General features: G+C 30.5%; 1 protein-coding gene across 1 annotated transcript in view; it reads right to left on the reverse strand.

The window, feature by feature from the left end:
* Mco1 (Multicopper oxidase 1) overlaps positions 1-21,871 on the reverse strand; it is a 29,721-nt gene extending 7,850 nt beyond the window's left edge. Inside the window, exons 1-2 of the mRNA XM_036370553.2 lie at positions 21,603-21,871; positions 9,819-10,398 (exon numbers count right to left, since the gene is read on the reverse strand). Coding sequence (XP_036226446.2) covers positions 9,819-10,287 — 469 coding nt within the window. The 5' untranslated portion in view covers positions 10,288-10,398; positions 21,603-21,871. The remainder of the gene's footprint in view (positions 1-9,818; positions 10,399-21,602) is intronic.
* Between the last annotated feature and the right edge of the window lie 503 nt (positions 21,872-22,374).

Here is a 22,374-nt window from a genome sequence, read left to right on the forward strand (position 1 = left end):
CATGCGCCGCTCTCGTTAATGCTTTTGTGGGCGGTTAAGTGCGCTAGCAGTTTGACGGTGTTTAATGGTTTTAATTTAATTAAAGACTCATTAGTTAATAGGATATGTATGTATGTATGTATGCTTGACGTGAAGTTCAAGGCGTTTGGACTCGTTCATCGATGCTGCCACGTGCAGCATGCGCTCATATGAGTACATTATAGCAATAAAAATGTTTAAGTTAGCAACTAAAATTGCATTAAAATCTCAACGTGATCTCTGCCACTTGTCAATTTCGAGATTGAATTGGGTTTTTTTCTGTTTGTTACAAAATAAATCATTGATCACTCGCTGGCGGATTCACATTAAATGAATTTTTTACTTTTCAGCATAAGTAATCTGTAGAAGAGTAAAGTTTCAATAGACGGAACAATAAGAATTAATATTGAATGTAAGAAAATATGGAAAAACTTTACAATGTGGACACGTTCAATTCGTTTTAACAATATTTAGGTACGTGATGAAACGAACGCGCAACTCGCTTAATAATATACATATATGCATATTGTACGTTGGTAGGAAGAGTATTTGTTAGAGTTGCCTCTATATGACTATAAGTAAATTATGCTCTACTGGACGAAACGAACCCGCAACTCGCTTAATAATATGTATGGATAAGTTGGTAGCACTGAAGATATATTTGATTATCGAAAGAATGTATATTTCCAAGAAAAATATTTAGCAGAGACTTTAAAGATGTACACACACGTAAATCCTACGCCAAGCCTATAATTCAACTCGCTTACCTTTTTTTTTTTGTTTTGAAAAGGTTTTCGAAGCCGAGCAAGCCATATTTGTATTTTTTAAAATTTGTTTATCATAAAATATTGATTTTATTATACGTACGTAGATATATTGTATATAGTTGAAGTTTTATTAAATTTGGTAGGACCCGACCAGAAGCAGTTTCGCTTGTTTTATTTGCTCCTCACCAACAATATGGGACCACTTTACGTCTAACGACGATATGCAGAACAATTTTGAAGTCTTACTATTTGACCATCGTCCTGAAATTCTCAAAATTTCTTAGAAAAGTAATCATTCATACAACTGAATCGATAATGCCCCACCTTAGTCTGACAAATTCGCATATTGAGCTATCGATGAATATAATGGGGTCATATTAATGAGCTTTGAAAAAAAAAATAAAATAAAAAAAATGTATATAATCACTTTGTCATAGCTTTCCAAAAATCATAAAAAAAATCTAAACCTTTAGGTAGGGTTGCCATATACATGCATTTTAGAAAAAAAAGTAAAATTTTCTTATAATTGTTTACTTTGCCTTAATTGAACTGAATGTGACTGAAGAACGATATTTTATTTGGTATAATTGCCATATATTACGAAAAAAATAATTTTTTTTTTTCAATTACCGTAATTTTATAGTTGAAACGGTTTAAATACTTCACATTTTAGCTTTCTTTATTATATATTTTTGAGTGAAAAAATGTATAGCGCTTAAATTTAGAACAATAAGCATCAAATCTGTACCTATAGGGTTGCCCATTAATTAAAAAATAAGCTGTATTTTATTATTACTTTATAATTTTTACGACATAGTCCACTAAGTATATTTATGATCTCTTATTCCCATTATTTTGAAATTTGTATGAAAAGGATTGCCATATGCGCTACATTTGGTATATTCAAAAAAAAAAAAAATTTATTATTTATAGCTGGTTAAATTGAAAATAATTGCACTTTCTGAGCTTCTAATAATTTACAAATTTTTATTAAATTTTTCATGACTTCAGATATTATCTTTGAGGCTTAACAAACACGCTTAATGGCTTCATTTACATGAATATTAAGTTCATAAAAAACAACAAAAAAGTTGAAAGCGATTATTCGCATTTTACTGCCAATTATCTTCGCTTATGTTGTTGTTGTTTTGAGTTTTACCTGATTCGCCTGCGTTTTGTGCATATTAACTATATATTTAACTGACAAAATTATCACTTTTTTGCATTCTTCGCAAAAGTACCAAATTGTACTCACGTCTAAGTTTATATACCTACTAATGTACATACAAACATACCTAGATACATATATGCGAGTACATATACTTGTATATGTAAATACTTGTGTGCGTGTTGAATGCCTCGTAAATATACAAGTTTTCACAAGTTCGTTAACGCTCGGGGCAACATTTTTGGACGGCGACGTGTCGTTGCATAGCCTTACAACTGATAACAATCACAGTTCGGGCTTACATATGTCTTCGGACATCAATCTGTCACACGATCAACGAAGTGCATATATCTTAATATGCCCAAAATACAAACAAAACAAGGCAGTAGCAATTTGGATGTGGAATCCGAAAATGCAGCGAAAAAGCCACTTAAAATGTTGTGCGCAGTCGCAGTAGCACTGCGTGTAAAGAATACATAAAAGAATCACGTGACACTAGCAGATGTTTATGTACAAGTATATATTATATTTATATACAATACATATTCATTATTTTCCGCCAGCAGTATGAAAGTAAAAGAAGAATATTTAAAAAATCCGTTAGATAGCGCTGCGTTTAATATTATGAAAATATTATTTTGCCAGTTGGGATTTTATTTATATTCCATTTATTTCTTAAGGAAATACATCTGGTGAATTTTAGAAAGAATTTGTTTCTGTAAATAGCAATCATTCGTGTATGAGCTGGTAAATTTTAGGTCCTGAAAGAAGTAGGTGGCATAAGAATTGAAGTAATCAAGTCACTAACCTGCGTAATGTATCTATAATTTATTGCTATGTGATATTCAAAGCTGTTTTAGTATGAAAAATGTATCGTAAGTGAAATGAGTGAGCTGTTCTTTGAATATCTGTTTTTTTTTGGAGGTTAAAAACCTTATTCTAATATTGAAAGTCATAAGAAAATGCTTGGTCATTATGAAGAGGACTAAATAATTTATAATTACATAAAATAGATAGGAGAAAACCCTTGAGCGGGTCTGGTTTAACGCAAATTCTTACCACACCATTTTTTATTCTTAAAACATCTGATGAAATAATATTTACTATTGACCAGTCGTATTCTTAAGTGCTTACTACGAGTAAGTGGTGCATATTGGTTATTTAATGATTTAGTATTGCTCTAGAGTTTTTCCCTTTTGCTTGTCATTCGTATTAAGCAACGTCCCAATTTGTAGGCTACCTTCATTGTTTGTGTTAATTAAAAAAAAATACCAAAAATTTTGTCCACACCAAAACCAATGGTGCTGCTCCTAATTGTACGCTTCGCTTTACAAGCAATGTTGATTAAATATGGGGAAAATGTTGCCTACATTTAGGTTGTTTTTTTATCATAGACACACACCTCAAAGGAAAATACATAAATTAAGGTTTATTTAATCAGCATGATAAATTATAAATTATCGAAACGGTTGAATAATTGTAACGTCTAACTGTAGAATCTGTTATATTATATTCCCATATTTCTGTTATGATGAGCTATATCATCTATTTCATTCAATCAGTGTTAGTATTTTTTTCTTTTTCTTTATCTAAGAAGCAGTGTAGCTGCATTTCTCTAGCTATTTTCTTCCGGTTCTCATACTCACAGAAAAAACTCTTGAGTTTAATAAACATTCACAAGTCTTCAGGCTTGGTTTTTTGTTTTCGAAAAGTTGAACGATAAATGTTGCCTACATTTAGGCATTTGTTTGTAATTTATCACAGACACTCACCTACATGTATGATATCTGCCTAATTCCTCATTTCATCTGAAGCGATTTAAAAGTTGTAATTCCTTTTATACTAGACTTTTTTCACGTGCTAGGGCATGAATTCAAATAATGCGTACATTTAGGAAGATTTTATTTCTATTAAAGACACACACCTAAAATACTGATGGAAAAATAATAACGACTAACTTGTAGATCATACAGAGAGCCTCCTTTTTCATTTATGGTATATTCTGCTGATCGTCACTTACGATAACGTCAAGTGAAAACGGTCGAATCGTGACGAGACGGGGCCAAGACTGAATTGACGATCAGCAAGCTTTTTCTTTGTATTTGGTGGGATTGGCAGGGAATCATATACTATGAGCTGACCCTCTATGAGCAAACTCTTAATTCGGACTTGTGCTGTTAACAATTGGACCGTCTGAAGGCAGTAATCGTCCAGAAGCGGCCAGTTTTGGCCAATAGGAGATGTGTTGTGTTTAATCAGGACAATGCCAGGCCACACACAACGCTAGTGACTGGTCAGAAGCTCCTGGAGCGTGGTTTGGTGTTTCTTATGCATTCACTTTATAGTCTGGACTTGACAGTGATTTCTACAAGCATCTGTGTCTGCCTGTGGCGAATGATTTTTCTTGTGAAAATTCGCCTCAAGAGAAGCTTGTAGAAATCGACAGTCGCAGTTTTTTCTCAATAGGGAGGAGAAATTAAATTATATATGCATATTTTACCTAAATCGGATTATTTTATGTTAAATAATATCTTAAATTATTATTAAATTAAATATTTTAAACTAAGTTTTTTTAATATTTAGATTTTATATAGATTTGGAAAATATTATGTTTATACAATAATATAATATAACGATTTTTGAGAATTTAACTTTCGCTTCCATTTTGCTGTTTGGGTTATTGCGCATTCCGGCCGGACGTGTACTACAACACATTGAAAGACAATTAAATGAGGGTCAAAAAATATATTGCAACAACAACATGCCGGCAATCAGCGGGCACAACTGGTAGATACGGCTATCGCTTGCTTTACAAGGTGCTAAAAGGTATATATACATATCAATATGTAGCATGGTATGCCCGCTTGCATGTGCAAGTACACCTGTAATTGCTCGTTGTAAAAGCGCATTGTTGTTTTTCTTTGCATACTATTTTATAGTCCCTCATATGTCCATTATTTGTGAATAATGGTGCAAAATATTTATGCCGCCCACACAATGCTGTTCAATGATTGCGGATTTTTTCGCTGTCAATGTTTATATTTACCGTTTCCCTTAACAAAATTATGCATACAAACATGCATACAGATGTACATACATACATTTGTTTTTAGTACGTGCCTCTGGCAACGCTAAAATGTACATTTCTTGCTTCACCGCTGCTATTTTTGTGTATTTCTGCCTATTTTGGTCGCCATACGTAATTTTTGTTGTTGGTTATATATGTATATATATGTTATTATACATATATACGATTGCATGCAGTTATTGCGAATATGGCAATTATGATTTTAATGTATTTCACAGCCACTGTGCGTGTATTACCTACATAATTGCCTGTGATGATGAGCTGCGCGAAGGGCAAAATGTTCGCTTAGGGTGGCGCCCGCTGCCACACTATGTCTATTTTCGCTTGTTCACTGCATACAAAGTTGCCACATATGTACATATTTAGTATTAAGTCATTATATTTATCATCATTTAAACTTACATCTGTATGTATGTATGTAGTTGTCTATACCAACCTTCATTGTTGCTGTTGTCAGCTGTCAATAGTCAGCAGTCAACAGTCAGCAGACGGCATTTGCATTAACTGTATGTATGTTCATATGTATATATGTATGTAGCGCTGTGTGTTTGCTCTAACAGCCGGGCTTTAATTGAAGCTGTCGCGTTGCTTAGACACGAGACTGACTGGCAGCTCAGAGTGATTGTAAGAAGCTCGTAATGATTTATGTATTTGATATGAAAATGTAAATATGTATATGTACATGTATATGTATATGTAGTAACTACTTATAATTGCTACCAAATATGTAGATATGTAGGTATTAAGGTGGGCCAAAAACAAAACAAAAATTTTTATTTTCGTACATTTTATATGTAATCGCCTAATTTTAACGGGAAGGTTCTCTGCTTTTCAGTTTCTTATTTTTATAACTTGAACAAAATAAAATAAGTATGCCTCGAAGTTTGTAAGAACCAGAAAGAAGCGTAAGAGCCCCTAATTAATATATTATATATGTATGTATATAATTGATCAGCATTACAAGCTCAGTTGATTCAGCCATGTCCGTCTGTCTCTCTTCAAATACGCGAACTAGTCCCCCAGTTTATGAGATATCGATCTGAAATTTCGCATACATTTTTTTCTCTCCAAAAAGCTACTTATTTGTCGAAATCGTCGATATCGGATAACTATAGCATATAGCTGCCATACAAACTGATCGACCAAAATCAAGATAATGGTTTTTTACACCCTTTTTTCCTATAAAAAATGTATTTGTAAAGGGTATTAAAATTTCGGTCCTGCCGAAGTTAACATTTTTTCTTGTTTTTCTTATTAGTCGAAAGAAAGATTCATATCGCAGTATCTACAATTTGAAAAGATAGCTCGCCTCTAATATTTGTAGGAAATTGCATGCTCTACAAAAAGCTCTCATACAATTTCTTCGTAAGCCACAGCATTCAAAAATGATTAAAGATATATATAATAACATGAAAGAAAATAGCAATTTTCTTGACCCACCCTAATAGGTATGTTTTTTTTGTTAAAAAAACTATTCTTATTACTTTTTATAGCTGACGTCTTTAGCTGGCGGCTATAAGCTAAGCAAGCAAATATTTATAAGCACGCATGTTGTTGTTATTATTGTTATTATTCTACAATACTATGTTAAGCAAATTAATTTCAAATTAATTTAATTGTTGTGGCCAGCTGTGCTGTGACGGTAGCTTAAAAGGATTCTCAAGCTGTTCATTGAAGCAGACACACACACATAAGTACATACATACATACAGACAAAAAATATACAAATAAATATACATACAACCAGTTGAATATATATATTCAAGTTTATGTATATATTCAACTATTTGATACATTTGTAAATTATAGCGAATGCTCAATTGATTTGCAAGTCACTCTATAAATCAATTAATCGAAAGTATTACATACATACAAACAAACAAATCGGTGTGTCCGTTCCTATAAATAGACTGTCTATAGAAATGAAAGGGATTGTAGATGAATAATTTTAATTGTAGGGAGAATGTTTCGGTTGTTAATTGCATTAAATGTCATTATGTTTGGCTACTAGGGTGACTCATGTAAGAGTGTCGTTCAACAACGTAAGTGATATACATTCCTACATGTACATTTTTATTTAAGAAGTTTGAAATAGTTTTACTAAACAATTTTCATATGTTTACTGTTAATTTGAATGAATTTTGAAGCTTATACTCATTTAGAAGGGCTTTACTATATAATGATCTTCGTATATTCTTAAAAAAATATAACGACGAAAATTTTACCTTGTGATCACATATAAAGGGGGTTTCAATAACAGTGATATGATTAAACAATAATAAAAAAACACACTAATTCGGAAATTCAAATGTTTTTTATTTAATGTGAAACACAAAAGATACAATTAAGTTCTGAATATAACATCATTCAAATGGCCTCCACGAAGGTAGGAATGAATTCGGTGAACCCAATTTTCGAGTATTTTTTCCACTAAATCAAGTTGTATGTCATGTACATCGCGTTCAATATTGACTTTTACAGCTTGAAAAGAGTCTGGTTTATTGCTAAAGACCAATGACTTCAAATAAAAATTAATCTAATGGTGTTAAATCACAACTTCTTTAAATTATCGAATCTAAAAACTTTTCTTGCAATAATTCGGTTGTTGCACGTACTGTGTGGCACGTAACGCCGTCTTGTTGAAATTAGATGTTGTCAAGATCAACTTGTTCCAATTGCGGCCTTAAAAAGTTGGTTATCATCGTTCTATACCGATCTCCATTGACAGTAACGGTGTCACCAGCTTCATTTCGAAAGAAGTACGGACCGATAATTCATTCCATCAGACCAAAAATGACACCAAACTGTCAATTTAGGTGAATTTAATGGTTCTTAATTAATAATTTGTGGATTTTCTTTGCAACAGAATCGACTGTTTAGTTTATTTACCGCACCACTCAGACGACCATAAAATGGCAAAAGCTCACGAAAAGTTGCAATTGAAGAACGATTATTTTGATAATAAAATTGAATAATTTGTAAACGTTGTTCTTGTGTACATATATCTTTCCATGAAATTGTAAACATTACATAATATAATGAAAAAAAATTACGGATTATGACATATTAAAAATGACCGAAACGACACTTAGAAATCATATCACTCTTATTGGAAAACCCGATATACATAACCCTTTTGGTTTTTATCTTCTCTTTTTTGCAATTACAAAAAATTAAACGAAAGGCTGGACATATTATTTCTGAAATAATCTTGAAATATAGCTAGTGATAGTTAGCTTACTGACCTGCGATAGCCATTAAGGACAGGTTTCTTATATTCCCACGTGTTTACTCGTCGGATTTGTGCTCATGACCAACTAGTTGAAAGTTGCTACTACACTAAATAAATATTTCTAGAAAATATTAATTTGGATCCAAGAGGGAGACAAAGTATTTTGATGACAGTAAATAAAGAAAATGACAATTTTTTGTTTTGCCTTCAATATTTCAAAAACTTACAAATATTTTTGATGATCAAATCATCCTCAAATGAGATATACTTGTATGTATGTGATGTAAACCCAACCAAAGAGACTAAATTGAGTATATTAAGGCGATGTGCAAAACATCGCAACCAGAAGATCGAAGTTGATGATATTAGTGATATGGAATTTAGACCAAGGCCTAGACCAACTTCATTCATGTTCAGCGCTAAACAATTAATATTATTAGGTTTGTAAGAATAACGAAAATCATGGGAGTGTGGCTTATATGCTGAGTTAATTTTGCTAAGATATCTTACATATTGACCAATATATACGATATAAAGCCAACTGGAAGTTGGAAAATCTTTTATTGTTTTATCGATATTATAATTTAAGTCATTGAACCGATTTTATCTATCTTTGGCATGGCTACATAAAAAATTAAAATAAATCTTGCATTATAATATTTTAAAATATATTAAAATATAAAGTTATTATTATTTAACTTTTCTAATAAATTCGAAACTGATTAAACCTTTGGCAAATTTTTACTTTTTTAATTGTTTCATTGTAGATAAACTATGTATATATACTATATAAACTATGAACAAACATGTGTTTTTGTAGCCAGTTTCTAAAGTACTAATTGATTAATGACGCCATCAATGCTACCAAGAATTTTATTATTCTATACAATTTGTATTTTCTTGTTTATATATGTACATATGTATGTATGAATTTATATATATATATATTTAATGTAACTCCCCTTCAAGCTCTGATTACTATTATTAACACAAAATAATAAAAGCTTGATTAACGGAGCTATTTTTGGAACTCATCTTCGTTAGCCTTAAGCTTTGTTTGCGTGCATACCAGTGCAGAGATTTATAAATATATACATATACATATGTATTTTTATCAAGATATACCTGTATATTGTTCTAAAGCGCATGATCATTTGGAAAATACCCAAGAAGAACAACAGACCCAATAGTCACAAAGCTTCGGTACAAGGTTATTTGGTACAACCTATATGAGAGCCAAAAATTACATATGTATGTGTGTATTTATGTGAATAGCTACATATGTAAATATTCATAGTTTTTTTTCAACTTTATTTTTAGCCAAAAATCTGTAAGTTAATTATGTCAGTTAATAAGCCAGCACAGATTGGCCTACAAAACGCTGCTATATTGGTGCTGAGAGAGGGGGGAAGAGCGGCCAAGCGAACGGCTTAGTGTTTATGTTCACGTAGAGAACGAGAATTAGCTTGTATAAATACAAACAAACTTATATAAAGTTGGAATCCCAAAATGAAAAAAATGTAAACAAATCCGTTGACTACTCACCTCTATGTGTTGTTGTTGTTGCCGTTGCAGCCGCTTTAGGATTTGGTGATTTTGCTTCCACACCGCTGTTGCCGATTATTTCGCGTGCACTTTTGTTGTTGGCCCCAGCGCTTGCCGTGGCGGCTGCATTAGCCGGTTTCAATGCGCACAACAACAATAATGTTGTGCCGAGCAGCAGCAGCGACGCCGACGGCAGCGTTATTGTAGACTTGCGCGCAGCGACGCGTGTTGTGGCAGTGAACTCACAGCGTTGACGGCGTTTGTTGGCGTGTGTGTTGTTGTTGTTGTTGTTACACATGACGTCACAATCGGTTGTGTTGCTAATTGTTTGGCTTTTGTTGTTGTTATTGTGCTTGCTACTGCTAACGCAGTCGGTGTTAATTTGATTTATGACACTGGCACACATTTTTGCATCGCCAATTTTTTCCGAGCGCATCCAGAGTGTGTTTATGTGTATATATGTGAGCATATGTGTGTGTACGTGCGGGTGTGAGTTTCGCACGATTTTTTTCGTTTAATAATTTTATTAGCTTTTTTTTGGTAAATAAGCAATTTACGACAGCGTGGTTTAATAGCTTTTCTGCAATAAAGTAAATAAAATATTTGCATTAAATAAATATGAGTTTGTAAATATGTATGTACATTTGTATAGGTATATAAAATTGTTTATTAATATAATATATATTTTTTGTATTGTAACTATCATTAACAGTAATTATCTACTTATTTGATATCTGAATAAGTGTACATAAAAATATGTCTATGACTGTAGATATGAAAATATGCTGCTACAAATTTAATTCATTAACCAAAAATTAAAAAAAAATAATATTTTTAGAAAATAAATAATTTTTAAACTTTTAATAAATTCTGCTATAATAATATATTGTCTCGCGACTGATTGTTATATCAGCAATAAGCGTCATTACAGACCTTGCTTAGTTATACTAGATTGAATAAGTAACACGAAATTAGAAAAACAAAAACAAGAAAAAACGTTAACTTCGGCTGCACCAAAGCTATAATACCCTTCACAGGTGCAGTTCTTATAGCATAAAAATGTATAAATATACTTTTATCTTAATTACGATTGGCGAATTTGTATGACAGCTATATGTTATAGCAATCGCACCTGAATAAGTTTCGTAAAGATATCTCGTTAAGTAAAAAAGTTTTCTGTACAAAGATTTGATTTTGATCGGTTATTTTGTATGGCAGCTATATGTTATAGTCATCCAAAATCGACGTTTACGACAAATGAGCAACTGCTTAGGGAGAAAAGGACGTGTGAAAAACTTCAGATCGGTATCTCATAACTGTCTGACTTGTTCGTGTGTATACAGACAAACAGACGGACAGAGAGTGATGGCTTATATAGAATATAATATTATGTATATACTTTATAGGGTCTTCGATGACTCCTTCTAGGCATTACAAAATTTGTGGAAAACTTAATATACCCTGTTCAGGATATAAATATAGCTTTGCTTAAAAATCCTTATTTGGAGCATTTGTGATGGATATTGCAGTTACGGCGATTTTTAGCTCCGAAACTGGAAGTTATGATGAATCATATAATCGCTGGTTATGTGTTTATACGTCAGTAATTTTAACTAGCCTCGATTGCCAAGACGCTCATCGATTGGAGAAATGTGTTAACAATTAAATTCTAAGTTGAATAATTTCTTTTATTTATTTAAAAAGTAAATGCTTTTAGATCAATATATAAGCAAATAAGAATAATTTTTTTATTTTCATTTCAGGCAACATTTTGTAACCTATTAGTTTTTTTCGACAGCTGGCCACTCTATGATAAATAATTTCTAAATATAATACTGCCGAAGATAGTTGTCTCAATATTTGCTCAAATATTTGCACTCTAATCTTAAGGATTGTCGATAATATATAAATTTATTAAATCCCAAGAGGAAGCAATTTACTTCCGGTAAATATTCAGAAAGTCTTACAATTATATTAACTGGAAGTAAATTGCTTCTAGAGGGATTTAAAATATTTTAATGAGAAATTTAAAAAAATTTGAGAAATTATAAAATCTTAAAATTTTAAAATAATATTTTTAAGACTCTAATTTGCGGTTTTAGTATTTTATGTTTTTTAACAAACTCTAATCTCCAAAAAAAAAACATTAAAAATTTAAAAATATATTAATAAAGTCAAGGCCTATCGTGTGGTACTTCTCGCTGTGAAATTTTTTCTAAAAATTCTATACTTGACTGACCATTCGTGCCAGTTAGGCCGGAACAGTTAGCAAAGACATCTGCTTCTTAAGGGAGTTTACATCTCACTAATAGACCAGGGTTGGTAATTTTTGAAAACAAAAAAAATCATAGTAGGATGAAACCCATTGAAAAAAGTGGATAAACTAAGGAAAAAGAAAAAATAATAATTTCCCGACATTCTGAGGTCCGGAAGAGGTAGAGAAGGAATGATTGAATTTTTAAGGGTTTAAAACGCTGTAGTGCGATTTCCGGCAAAATTACTAATTGTGGTTCTAAACTATAATATAACCATAACTACGAGGCAACTCTGTATCAAAATGTATTAAAATGGAAGACTGCTCGAACGCTTATCGACCGAAAAAAAGAAAATTTACACTTCACTAATAATAAATAGCGTCATCATCCACCATTATTATGCTGTTAATCAGAAACACTTTCTTAAGATATCCGACTGTAAATATGCGTGACCAGATAAGAAGACACCTCAAAAATTTCACGACAATTGTGTTTACGGCTAGTTATTAAGAGACTGATGAAATTACTAAGTGATATAATGAGCGAGTAAATTGAAAGACTGCCTTTTTATGGCTTTAATGAGTTCGGTTGTAAAAAGATCCTAATCGGTTTCTTTATTTAAAGTGGCAACTATGCATGCTTATACTACATGCACGTATCTACCCAAAATAACTTGTTGACACAACTTGTTGTCGTTGTTGTAATTTTACGCTTGTCAAAAGTGTGAAGTCCGTAATTAAGTAATAAATATGTCATAAACAAATTTTGCGAACAAGTTGAAAGCAAAACGAGCAAAAGAAAATTACAAACACAAAACACATAAAAAAAATAAACAATCGAAGAGTCAAAAGAGAAAGGCAAATATGCAAATACGAATGACCTTGTCTCGAAATGCAAAACAATTGATTTGAAACAACTCATTTTGAAGTGATTAAAGAAAGTTGTAGATGATGTATTTTCAGCCAGCGATGAATTGATGGGTCTAAAAATAGTGAAATCGGTGCTTATTATACTTTTTGATAATGAAAAATGAATTTGAGGCAGTTGAATGCTAGTATTGCCATTGGGTATGGAAATTATTCTGAAATTATGATGAATTTGTATTAATTTTAGGTTAATTTGTTAATGAAATCGATGAGCTCAGGTCATTGGTAGAAATCTGCGAGCGTTTTTATTTGATTTAAGCAAATATTTCTTTTACTACACTTCTTTTTTTAACGAAGATAATTTCGAGTTTCTTGTCTGACATTAGAAACTTTATTACACATATTTTCTAAAAATATCTTTTTGGTTCAGTGACTATAGCAACCTCAAAGAGAAATGACTCCAAGAGCCTTCATCTTGTAAAAACAATTATGGAGCGATCAATGTTATCGCTTCAGTCAGTAAAAAAAGTGGATCGACTGTATCCTAAATAAATTCAGCTTGAAAAAACCACCGTGGGTTTCGAATTGGAATTATCAAAAACAAATTCACTATTTGCATAGTATGCTATATTAAACTCTACGCATGCTGCAAAGGTTCTTTCAACTTCTTCTTAAGGTTCTTAAATCTGGTGGTGTCGCAAAAATTTGTAGATTGGAAGTACTATGAAACTTGATTTTGAATTCAATAATAAGTACAGACACATACATTGTTCTGCTCCTACATAAAACCAATCTTAACAAGGAAGGTGTTATTTTAAATATAAGATTTTGGGTCACATGACAAACATCATTATTATTATTATTATTATTTTAATGGACATGTACATTTTTCTTCTACAAATTTCCGAAACAACGTCTGTCAACTCAAGCATAGAAAATTTGGCATTTGATACTGTTGTGATGGTCGGTTTGGAACTTTGGTAACTTAAGCAATGTCACATACCTACTTAGTAACTTAAAGTTAAAGTTAACACTTAGAAGGTTATACTACATTAATTTAATATTTTCCAAGTAGAGTTTGGTGTTCGTATCCTTTCGGCGCTCATAGCAAACTGATGTAAACAAGGAATATGTTTTTTTAAAAATCTAAACTAGCTTCACATAACAAACATAATTTTTATGAACATGATAATACTACTGAGCATATTATTAAGCAAAAATCTTAAAACTAAACGATTTGAATTTATAAAAATAATAATTTTTCTTTTGTAATTGCGGGTTTCAAACTCTGATGTCAAGTATAGACATATACCCTGAAATGTTTGCCTTACGTATACTCTTACTAACGTCCTATCGCAACGGCATTGCTACTGTGAGTCCATATTGCGTAGTTAGTAAACTTAAAGCGGTCATTTCTTTTGCAATAAACAGATTACTAACAAGTTTTATTTTAAATAATTTTTCCTAGAATTTCACCTTTATATTGCTAAAAAATCGCTAAGAAATTATTGCAATAACAATAATGTAAGTTTGTATAATATTATCAGCGTCTAGCGCTTGCTTATAAATATTTACAACATTGCACACGTGATAAGCAACGGCTAATGTGCGACAAAAATATATGAGTTTGACGTTTGGTTTTTTCACTCCAGATATTTTCACGCTTTATCTCATCTCAGCGTCTATCTGTAGTTTCCCAGTCACCGTTTATTGCATTAGCATAGCTATATATATGATTACTAATCATTTATAAACGGAAGTAGAACAGCACGAAGAGTGCTTCCCCACTCAATAGCATTGGTCACTAGCTAGTTCAAAGTCATTGCGATTCCGAAACTATGACGTATTTGTTATAGTTGCTCATAAATAAATATATATGTAAATATATGCTCAATTCAGCGGCCGGCAAATCTCAACGTTAGATATTTTATATTTTGTTAAATAAGTTTGTTTCTCAAAATATTTTTCTACTAAAATTATATCTACAAAAATGCATATTTTTAAAATAAACTAGTTCATACTAAGCAATGCGTCTATAAGACAAGGCAAATAAAGCGATTTGTTTTGACAAGTTTGTTGTGTAGACTTATTGCAAGCGCTGTCATAAAGATTGCCGAAGTTCAAGCGAAAGTTATGAAACTAGCGAAACTAACAGGTGTATAAGATAACTCGGAGATTATCACGTTGTAAGTGCATTAAGGTATTTGCATAGATAATTTTTAATATACATTTTTTTTTCTGGTATTTATTGTAATGTCAATATTACTGAGAATATCGAAATACTACCAGGAATTGAAAATTTTAAGCATTAGCTACTTGTAGATACTTGAGTGGTCGAAAGTTTTCAGAAGTTGGCAGGTGATACTTGTCTGTCATGATATAATTTTTGAACAGCCTTGGGTATTATTCCGAAGTATCTGGAAAATTTATTGGATTTTTTAGGTCTCGATTATAAAATGCATATTATTGAGTGTTTATTCATACCCAGTAGATTTTTTTTAAAAATATTATTTCCCAAATCGAAGTAATTGTCAGCCGATTCTGAGCAAAAACTCATACTCGAAACACATTTTTATATAATACGTCAGGTTGCCATTGCTTACAAATTGCATGAACAAGCTTCGATTATCCTTAAATATTGGTTAACGGTATTGCCTCAAATTTAAATCGCGTCCCTTTAGCCGATTTGTAGCATAAAATATTCGCCGAATTGCAAAGAGAAATGTTGCTGAGGTGATTGTACTTGATTGCAAATGAATCTAGATCCGATCGTGGGTCCAGAAGTTTGAAGCTAATATTTTTAAGCTTTCATTACCACAAAATTTTCTTATAATCATTATATCTGTTAGATAAAAGATCTCTCTTCGACTTATTATAAAACCTTTGCACCCAAATTTCAAATTGTTTTCGATTATTCATACGATTCGGTAATGTAATTTGATTTTACTTTTTGAAGCATACAGGGTAGTGACGGTCTATAGTAATAATGCAAGCGACAAGAGTGCGGTACAATTGTTGACATTCTTCAAGATGTGTAACGATCAAACATTCTTCAAGATGTGTAACGATACAAAATTGTCGCAATTTCTATTTCTATAATTCTTAGGTGTATATGATTGAATATTTTTGTCTAATCGGTAATCGTGAAAATTATAAAACACCGTCAAAAATTTGTTATAATAATAGTTGCTTAGGATTCGCAAAAGTTTAGAGAGTGGCGAATGGAATAGGTGAATGATATAAATAAAGTAGACTGGCGTAAACAAATAGAAGTACATAAAGTAAGAAGCGGTTATAGCACTCTAATGATGGAGCACATACTCTTTCATGATAAATTTAGTGAGACATATTTGTTGTTGTTTGACAATGCATATTTTTGGAGAAAAAAAGCAGATTTCAAAATTAGCAAGCAGAGAAGTGGCGAATCTAACGAGCAAATGGCATAATTGAAATAGCACTAAAATAACGTAATGAAACATAGACAAAACAGAAAGAAAGATAATTTTGAATATACATACTAAATTTAACGAGATAACTTTGCTCTATAATTTACTTCGGTTACTCACATTCATACCAAATACCGACCACTTAATAATAGTTCGTCGAACTTAAACCTCCAATGTAGAATTCACAGAATTTTTGCAGTAGCTTAGTAGTTAGTAATATATGCGTTAATCGCATTTTTTTTTATTTTAGAACTTGTGAAATAATTAGACGTACGCATTCGTGGAATTTTTTTCTTTTTAGCTAAATTCAAAGTTAGTTAGCTGATCACGCGCTCGAACAGCTTGTGCTCGAACCACATGCCATATTTGGACAAAATTCACTTACACAACAGCAAGTAGGTACGTAAATGGAAGTAACAGAACCATCGAAGATCCGTAACTGGGGCATGGCAACCACTTTACAACACTATTAGCAACTTGTTGCTGCAATTTTTGTACGCTAACTGACCGTAAGCGCTGGCCTGACCAACTCAACGCTCTTTAAATTGGCCGAGATGCAAATGACGATTTTTAATTGGTAATGTTGGCGCATAGCGAGCGGCACAGTGTAGTGGAAGTAATGAAATTTGGATTTTTTTTTTTTTAAATGATATTTTGCAAACAAATATTTGAAAAGTATGTTAACAAATAATTAATAAATGGATTAAATGGATATGTGTGGAAAATTATATATAGTTTATATTATATATAGTATATAAAGTTTAGTATTTGTCCACTAAATGAGCGGATACTCTACTAATTTTACTTCTCAAAATCACTACTCATCATGGAACACTGCCTACAATTAGGCGCTTACTATATTTCACCAAAGACTCACATCTTTTAAATAATTTTTCGTATAAAAATATTGCAAAGAAACAATTTTCAATATTATTTGGCTTTTGTATTTGTTGAGGTATCTTCACGAAATTCCGCATAGATATTTTGAAAAAGGGATGCCACCTGTTTAAAAAATTTTATACAATTAATTGGACAAAACAAAGAAATTATTATAAAGAGACTACAGAAGTTTTAAAATAATTTTTGTAGGTAAATTTTTTTATAAATGTTGCCATTTTTATAAAATTTTCTGCCATAAATTAGATAAAATAAATCAAATATTTTATTAAGTTTAAAGAGGTTTTAAAAAAATTTCTGTAGGAAAAATATTTAGCAATGTTGCCAGCTGTTCGAAATTTTTTTTTACCGTTTTTAGAATAATTTCTGTAGGAAATTTTTTTTAGAAGTCTTGCCACTTGTTTAGAATTTTTTTGATACAATTTTCTACTATTAGTTAAACAAAAATAATCAAATATTATAAAGCGACTAAAGAGATTTTAAATAATTTGTGAAGACATTTTTTTTTAGAAATGTTGCCATCTGCATAGAAATTTTTTTATGTAATTTTCTACCATTAATTAGACAAACTAAATTAAATAATATGAAGAAGTTTAAGAGTTTTTAAAATAATTTCTGTGGGAAAATTTTTTTTAAGTTTTGCCACTTGTGTATAATTTTTTGGTACAATTTTCTGCTATTAGTTAAACAAAAATAATTAAATATTTTATTAAGATCAAAGGGTTTTAAAATAATTTCTGTAGGATAAATTTTTGAAAATGTTGTCACCTATCTAGAGATTTTTTTTTTAATTTTTATACCATTAATTAGACAAAATAAATTAGGCATCGTTTTAAAACAATGTGAAAATTTTTAGAAAGTTGCCACCTTATAGAAATTTTTTTTTATAATTAATTATTTAAATTTTGTGAGTTTTGTTTGTTGTTAATTGTATTTCTTATATTTTTATTTTTGTAACTTTTTAATTCAATTTTTATTTTTTATGTTTTTCTTATATTTTATTGGACCAACTTCGGTCCACTGTGCAACGCTTTGCTATCGATATATTTAACGCCCGTCAGCTGTCCCCACTAATTAATCAGCTGGCAATAGCTCGGTAAGTAAGTCAGCCGTAATAGCATTAAATTATGCACACATTTATAAATTACCAAACACAACAAATAAAACATAAAGTAATAATAAATAAAAGCCCGGCAATAAAACAGTGACAAAGTCAAAATTACAAAATAAGAGTCCACAAATTATTTTCGATTGCTTTGTGATGATTTGGTTTGTTTACTTTTGAGTTATGTAGTCGGGTAGTCGGTATTTGTGAAGTATGTGACTTTTGGCAATACACAAGTGGCTACATACTTTTAATTACATACACATGTATATATCGACACATAAATATACACATGCGTGCCTTTTGTTGTTGTTGCCGCCAACTTATGCAACTTGCCCGGAATTTGCTGGCACTCAAAAAATCCAAAAAAAAAAATGCTTTAAGCTTTTCATCTCTTTTTGATTACTTTTATTGTCGAATTTATTACTGGACACATAACAGCAACAACAGTAATAACAGAAATTATATATTTTGATTGTTTGTCTTGCGGCAGCTTAAACTATGATTTCTAGCTTGTTAATTGTTGGTCGTTACTTGCTGGTGTTGATCTTTGAGTGGAGATATCAAAAATTGAAAATGAAATAGGAAGTGGGCAAATAGTTCAAACTACACACACACTCACACGTAGTTGCTTTAAACACATCCGTGATTTCGAGTTTTAGTTGTTTTTCACAGCTTTGTTTAGTAAATGCGTATGTGTGTGTGTTTATTTTGAAAATTACTTCCGTATAGTCAAAGTTTGAAAATTCTAAGGTTATGTTTTGGAAATATGTACGTATTCAGCTGATAAGCTTGTAATGTGTTTCTAACGCGAAATTAGTTTATATTTACAAAAAAATAACCACAAATTAACTTCTTTATTAAGCCATAAACATATTCTCAGTATGATTGCTTGCCAAATTTTCTCTCAAATTATGGTTTCTATTGGTTATTTAAATTAACTTTAGCAAACTCAAAAAACATAGGATGAAACTATTTGACGAAAATGCCACAATAATAAAAAAAAAATTAACTTCCGCTGCTTCGAAGCTATAATACCCGGCACAGGAACATTTTTTATAGTGTAAAAAGTTAAAAAAAAGATATTTATTTAGATTTTGATCGGTCAGTTTACATGACAGCTATATGCTATAGTAATCCAATCTGAACAATATTTTCTGACTTTATAACGATATCTGAGATAATAATCTATGCCAAATTTCGTGATGCTATCGTGTCAAATAAACAAGTTCGCCATACAAGACCTTGAGTCTGACTGATCAGTTTATATGGCAGCTATATGCTATAGTTTTTCTAGTTTTTAGGCATTGTTCTCATCCCCCATTAAAAAACATTTACATGCAAATCACATTAAAAAGCTAAATTAGTAAGTTATTGTCCTACCTCTTTTAATAAAATTTTTGAATAAAAAAATTTTAAGCTTTTCACAACTTAAAAATTATTTCAATTGTAGTAAAAGCAGTAAAGAAAAATGTTTTCAATTAATTATAATCTTTTTGTTGTTTAAAAATCCCCTTTTAATAATTAATTTTCTTTCATATTTTTCCAATCTTTCTCATAAGTCTTTCATATGTCTTACAGTGCTTTTTAACTGAACTAAAATAATTTTTAAATAATAAAAGAATGCAAGTTGACAGACTTTCTGAATATGAATGAAATATGAATCAGAATTTTATGAATTGTAATCAACATATTTATTTTAAAATTATTGTTATTTTAATTTATTTTTGAATGTTTATTTTTAATGTTTTTTATACCCTGAACAGAGTATATTAAGTTTGTAACAGAAAGCGTCGGATGATCTGATGAGCTGAGTTGATTTGGCCATGTCTGTCTGTCTGTTCGCCAGTCTTGTTTTCGAGTTATAGATCCGCAATTTTGTACACTTCGTTTTCAATGATAGGAATCGCCGGGATCGGACCTCTATATCATATAACTGAAAAAATTGTTTAAATCGAACTACTATAGCATATAGCTGCCATAAAAACAGAGGGGTCAAACTCAGAACCTTGTATAGAAACATTTTTTATTTGATGAGACATCGTCACAAAATTTGGCATAGATTATTATCCAAAACAACATTACAATATCTTAAGAAAATTTTTAGATCGGACCACTATAGCATATAGCTGCTATACAAACTGAACTGTCAAACTCAGGACCTTGTGTGCAAAACTTTTTTATTTGATGACATCGTCACAAAATTTCGCATGCATTTTTATCGAAGGCAGCGCTATAATCTCCATGTAGATTGCCTATAGCATATAGCTATCATAAAAAATGACTGATCAATATCAATTAAAGGATCTTGTTATACTCTTTTTTGCTATAAAAAATGTACTTGTGAAAGGTATAACCGAAAATAACGTTTTTTTTCCTATTATTTTTTTTTAAAATCATTCTTGTTTCAATAATTCTGTTGTATTAAATTAGTAAATAGTACCAAATTTCTTAACAGCTTAATACATAAATCAATGAAGATATTTCCTTAAATTTTTGTTTTTTTAAATATTATATAATTAAAATATATTTATATATATCACCTCACAACTCATACAACGCTTAGGGTTCTCTAATTTATGTGGTTGTTTTTGGATAGCCAAAATATTTGGTTCATTTAGAAATAGTTCCCTAAAAGAGTGCAAAAATTTCACATTTCTAAGCAATTATTTGTTGGCGTTTTCAAAAATACAATTAAATACAAAAAAAAAAAAAACAACAAAAACAATAAAAATCGGTTTGAACAATTTTATCGTAAAATCCGATATTTTCCACGTAATGCTCATATAAATTAAGAGATCGTTAAGCAATAACGGTTATTATCAACACATTTTTTTTTTTCGTCTAAATCGTTTTATTGCCTACAACAGCCAAACAGCATGAAATTTGCCATTCATAACAATTGCGGCTGATGCGTACACCTTGTCGGCTAAGTAACCAAACAGTCAAACTGTTCAAATATGTACTAGTTCTAGAAGTTCAGGTGCAGCGTATTTTAAGTGATGAAAATAGATTTTCAGAACAAAAAGTGGAATTTGTTTAGTGAGTATGAGTTTTTAAAATCGCTGCACTGTTCCTATCAGGACTGTACATGTCTACTATTTCGAGCTGTAAAGATAATCGAAATCTTATCATTACAGTTTGTATACCTATCTCTAATGCACGCGACTTATCTTTAGCTAATTTTGATTATAAAGTAATTAGAGTTATCTTACCCTTTAGTTTAGTGCAGTGTTTTCTGAAGGTGTGCTGCTTTTTTTTGCTTTCTTCAATACAATTTTTTTCAGGATTTTTCAAAAAAAATTTCAAAAATGTTGAAATATTTTCTACAAAAAATTACTTATTACAAAAAATTATGATTTAAAATTTTGAATTCTTTGCGAAAAATTTTTATAAAAGTTTTTTTCAAAAAAAGTTTTAATGTTTTTACTTAAATTATGAATTTTTTTGAAAAATTGTTGTTTTAATATTTTCGAATTTAAAAAAACAAAACGTTTTTTTCAAAAAGTTCCACTGTTTTTTGTCGCTTATTTTAGTCACTTTCTAATAAAACTTTTTCAGTATTTTTTATTTTTGCAATCACTTGTGTTCTTCAAAAAATATTATTTTATACTTTAAATTTTTTCTTCAGTATTTCCGGGTATTGAAACTAATTACACGTTTTCTCACTTTCAAATTTATTTTTTAAAATTTGAATATTTTTTTTGCTTTAAAGGTTTTAATATTTAATAATTTTAATAACTAAATTATTTTTAAATTAAACTTAAAATTAAATTTTCTTATTTTTAGTTTTTAAATATCTGAGTTGTTATTGCACATAAAAAATCGTTTTGCCTTTGTTTCAGTATTTACAATTATTATATTAAATATTTTCACTTTCAAAATAATTTTTGCAAAATTAAAGTTTTTTCTTGAAATTATTACTTTTGAAAATTTATTTTTTCAAAACTTTGAATTTTTTGTTTACACACAAAGTCCTTTAAGACC

Source organism: Bactrocera oleae, chromosome 3 (genome assembly GCF_042242935.1).
Source record: "Bactrocera oleae isolate idBacOlea1 chromosome 3, idBacOlea1, whole genome shotgun sequence".
NCBI lineage: Eukaryota > Metazoa > Arthropoda > Insecta > Diptera > Tephritidae > Bactrocera > Bactrocera oleae.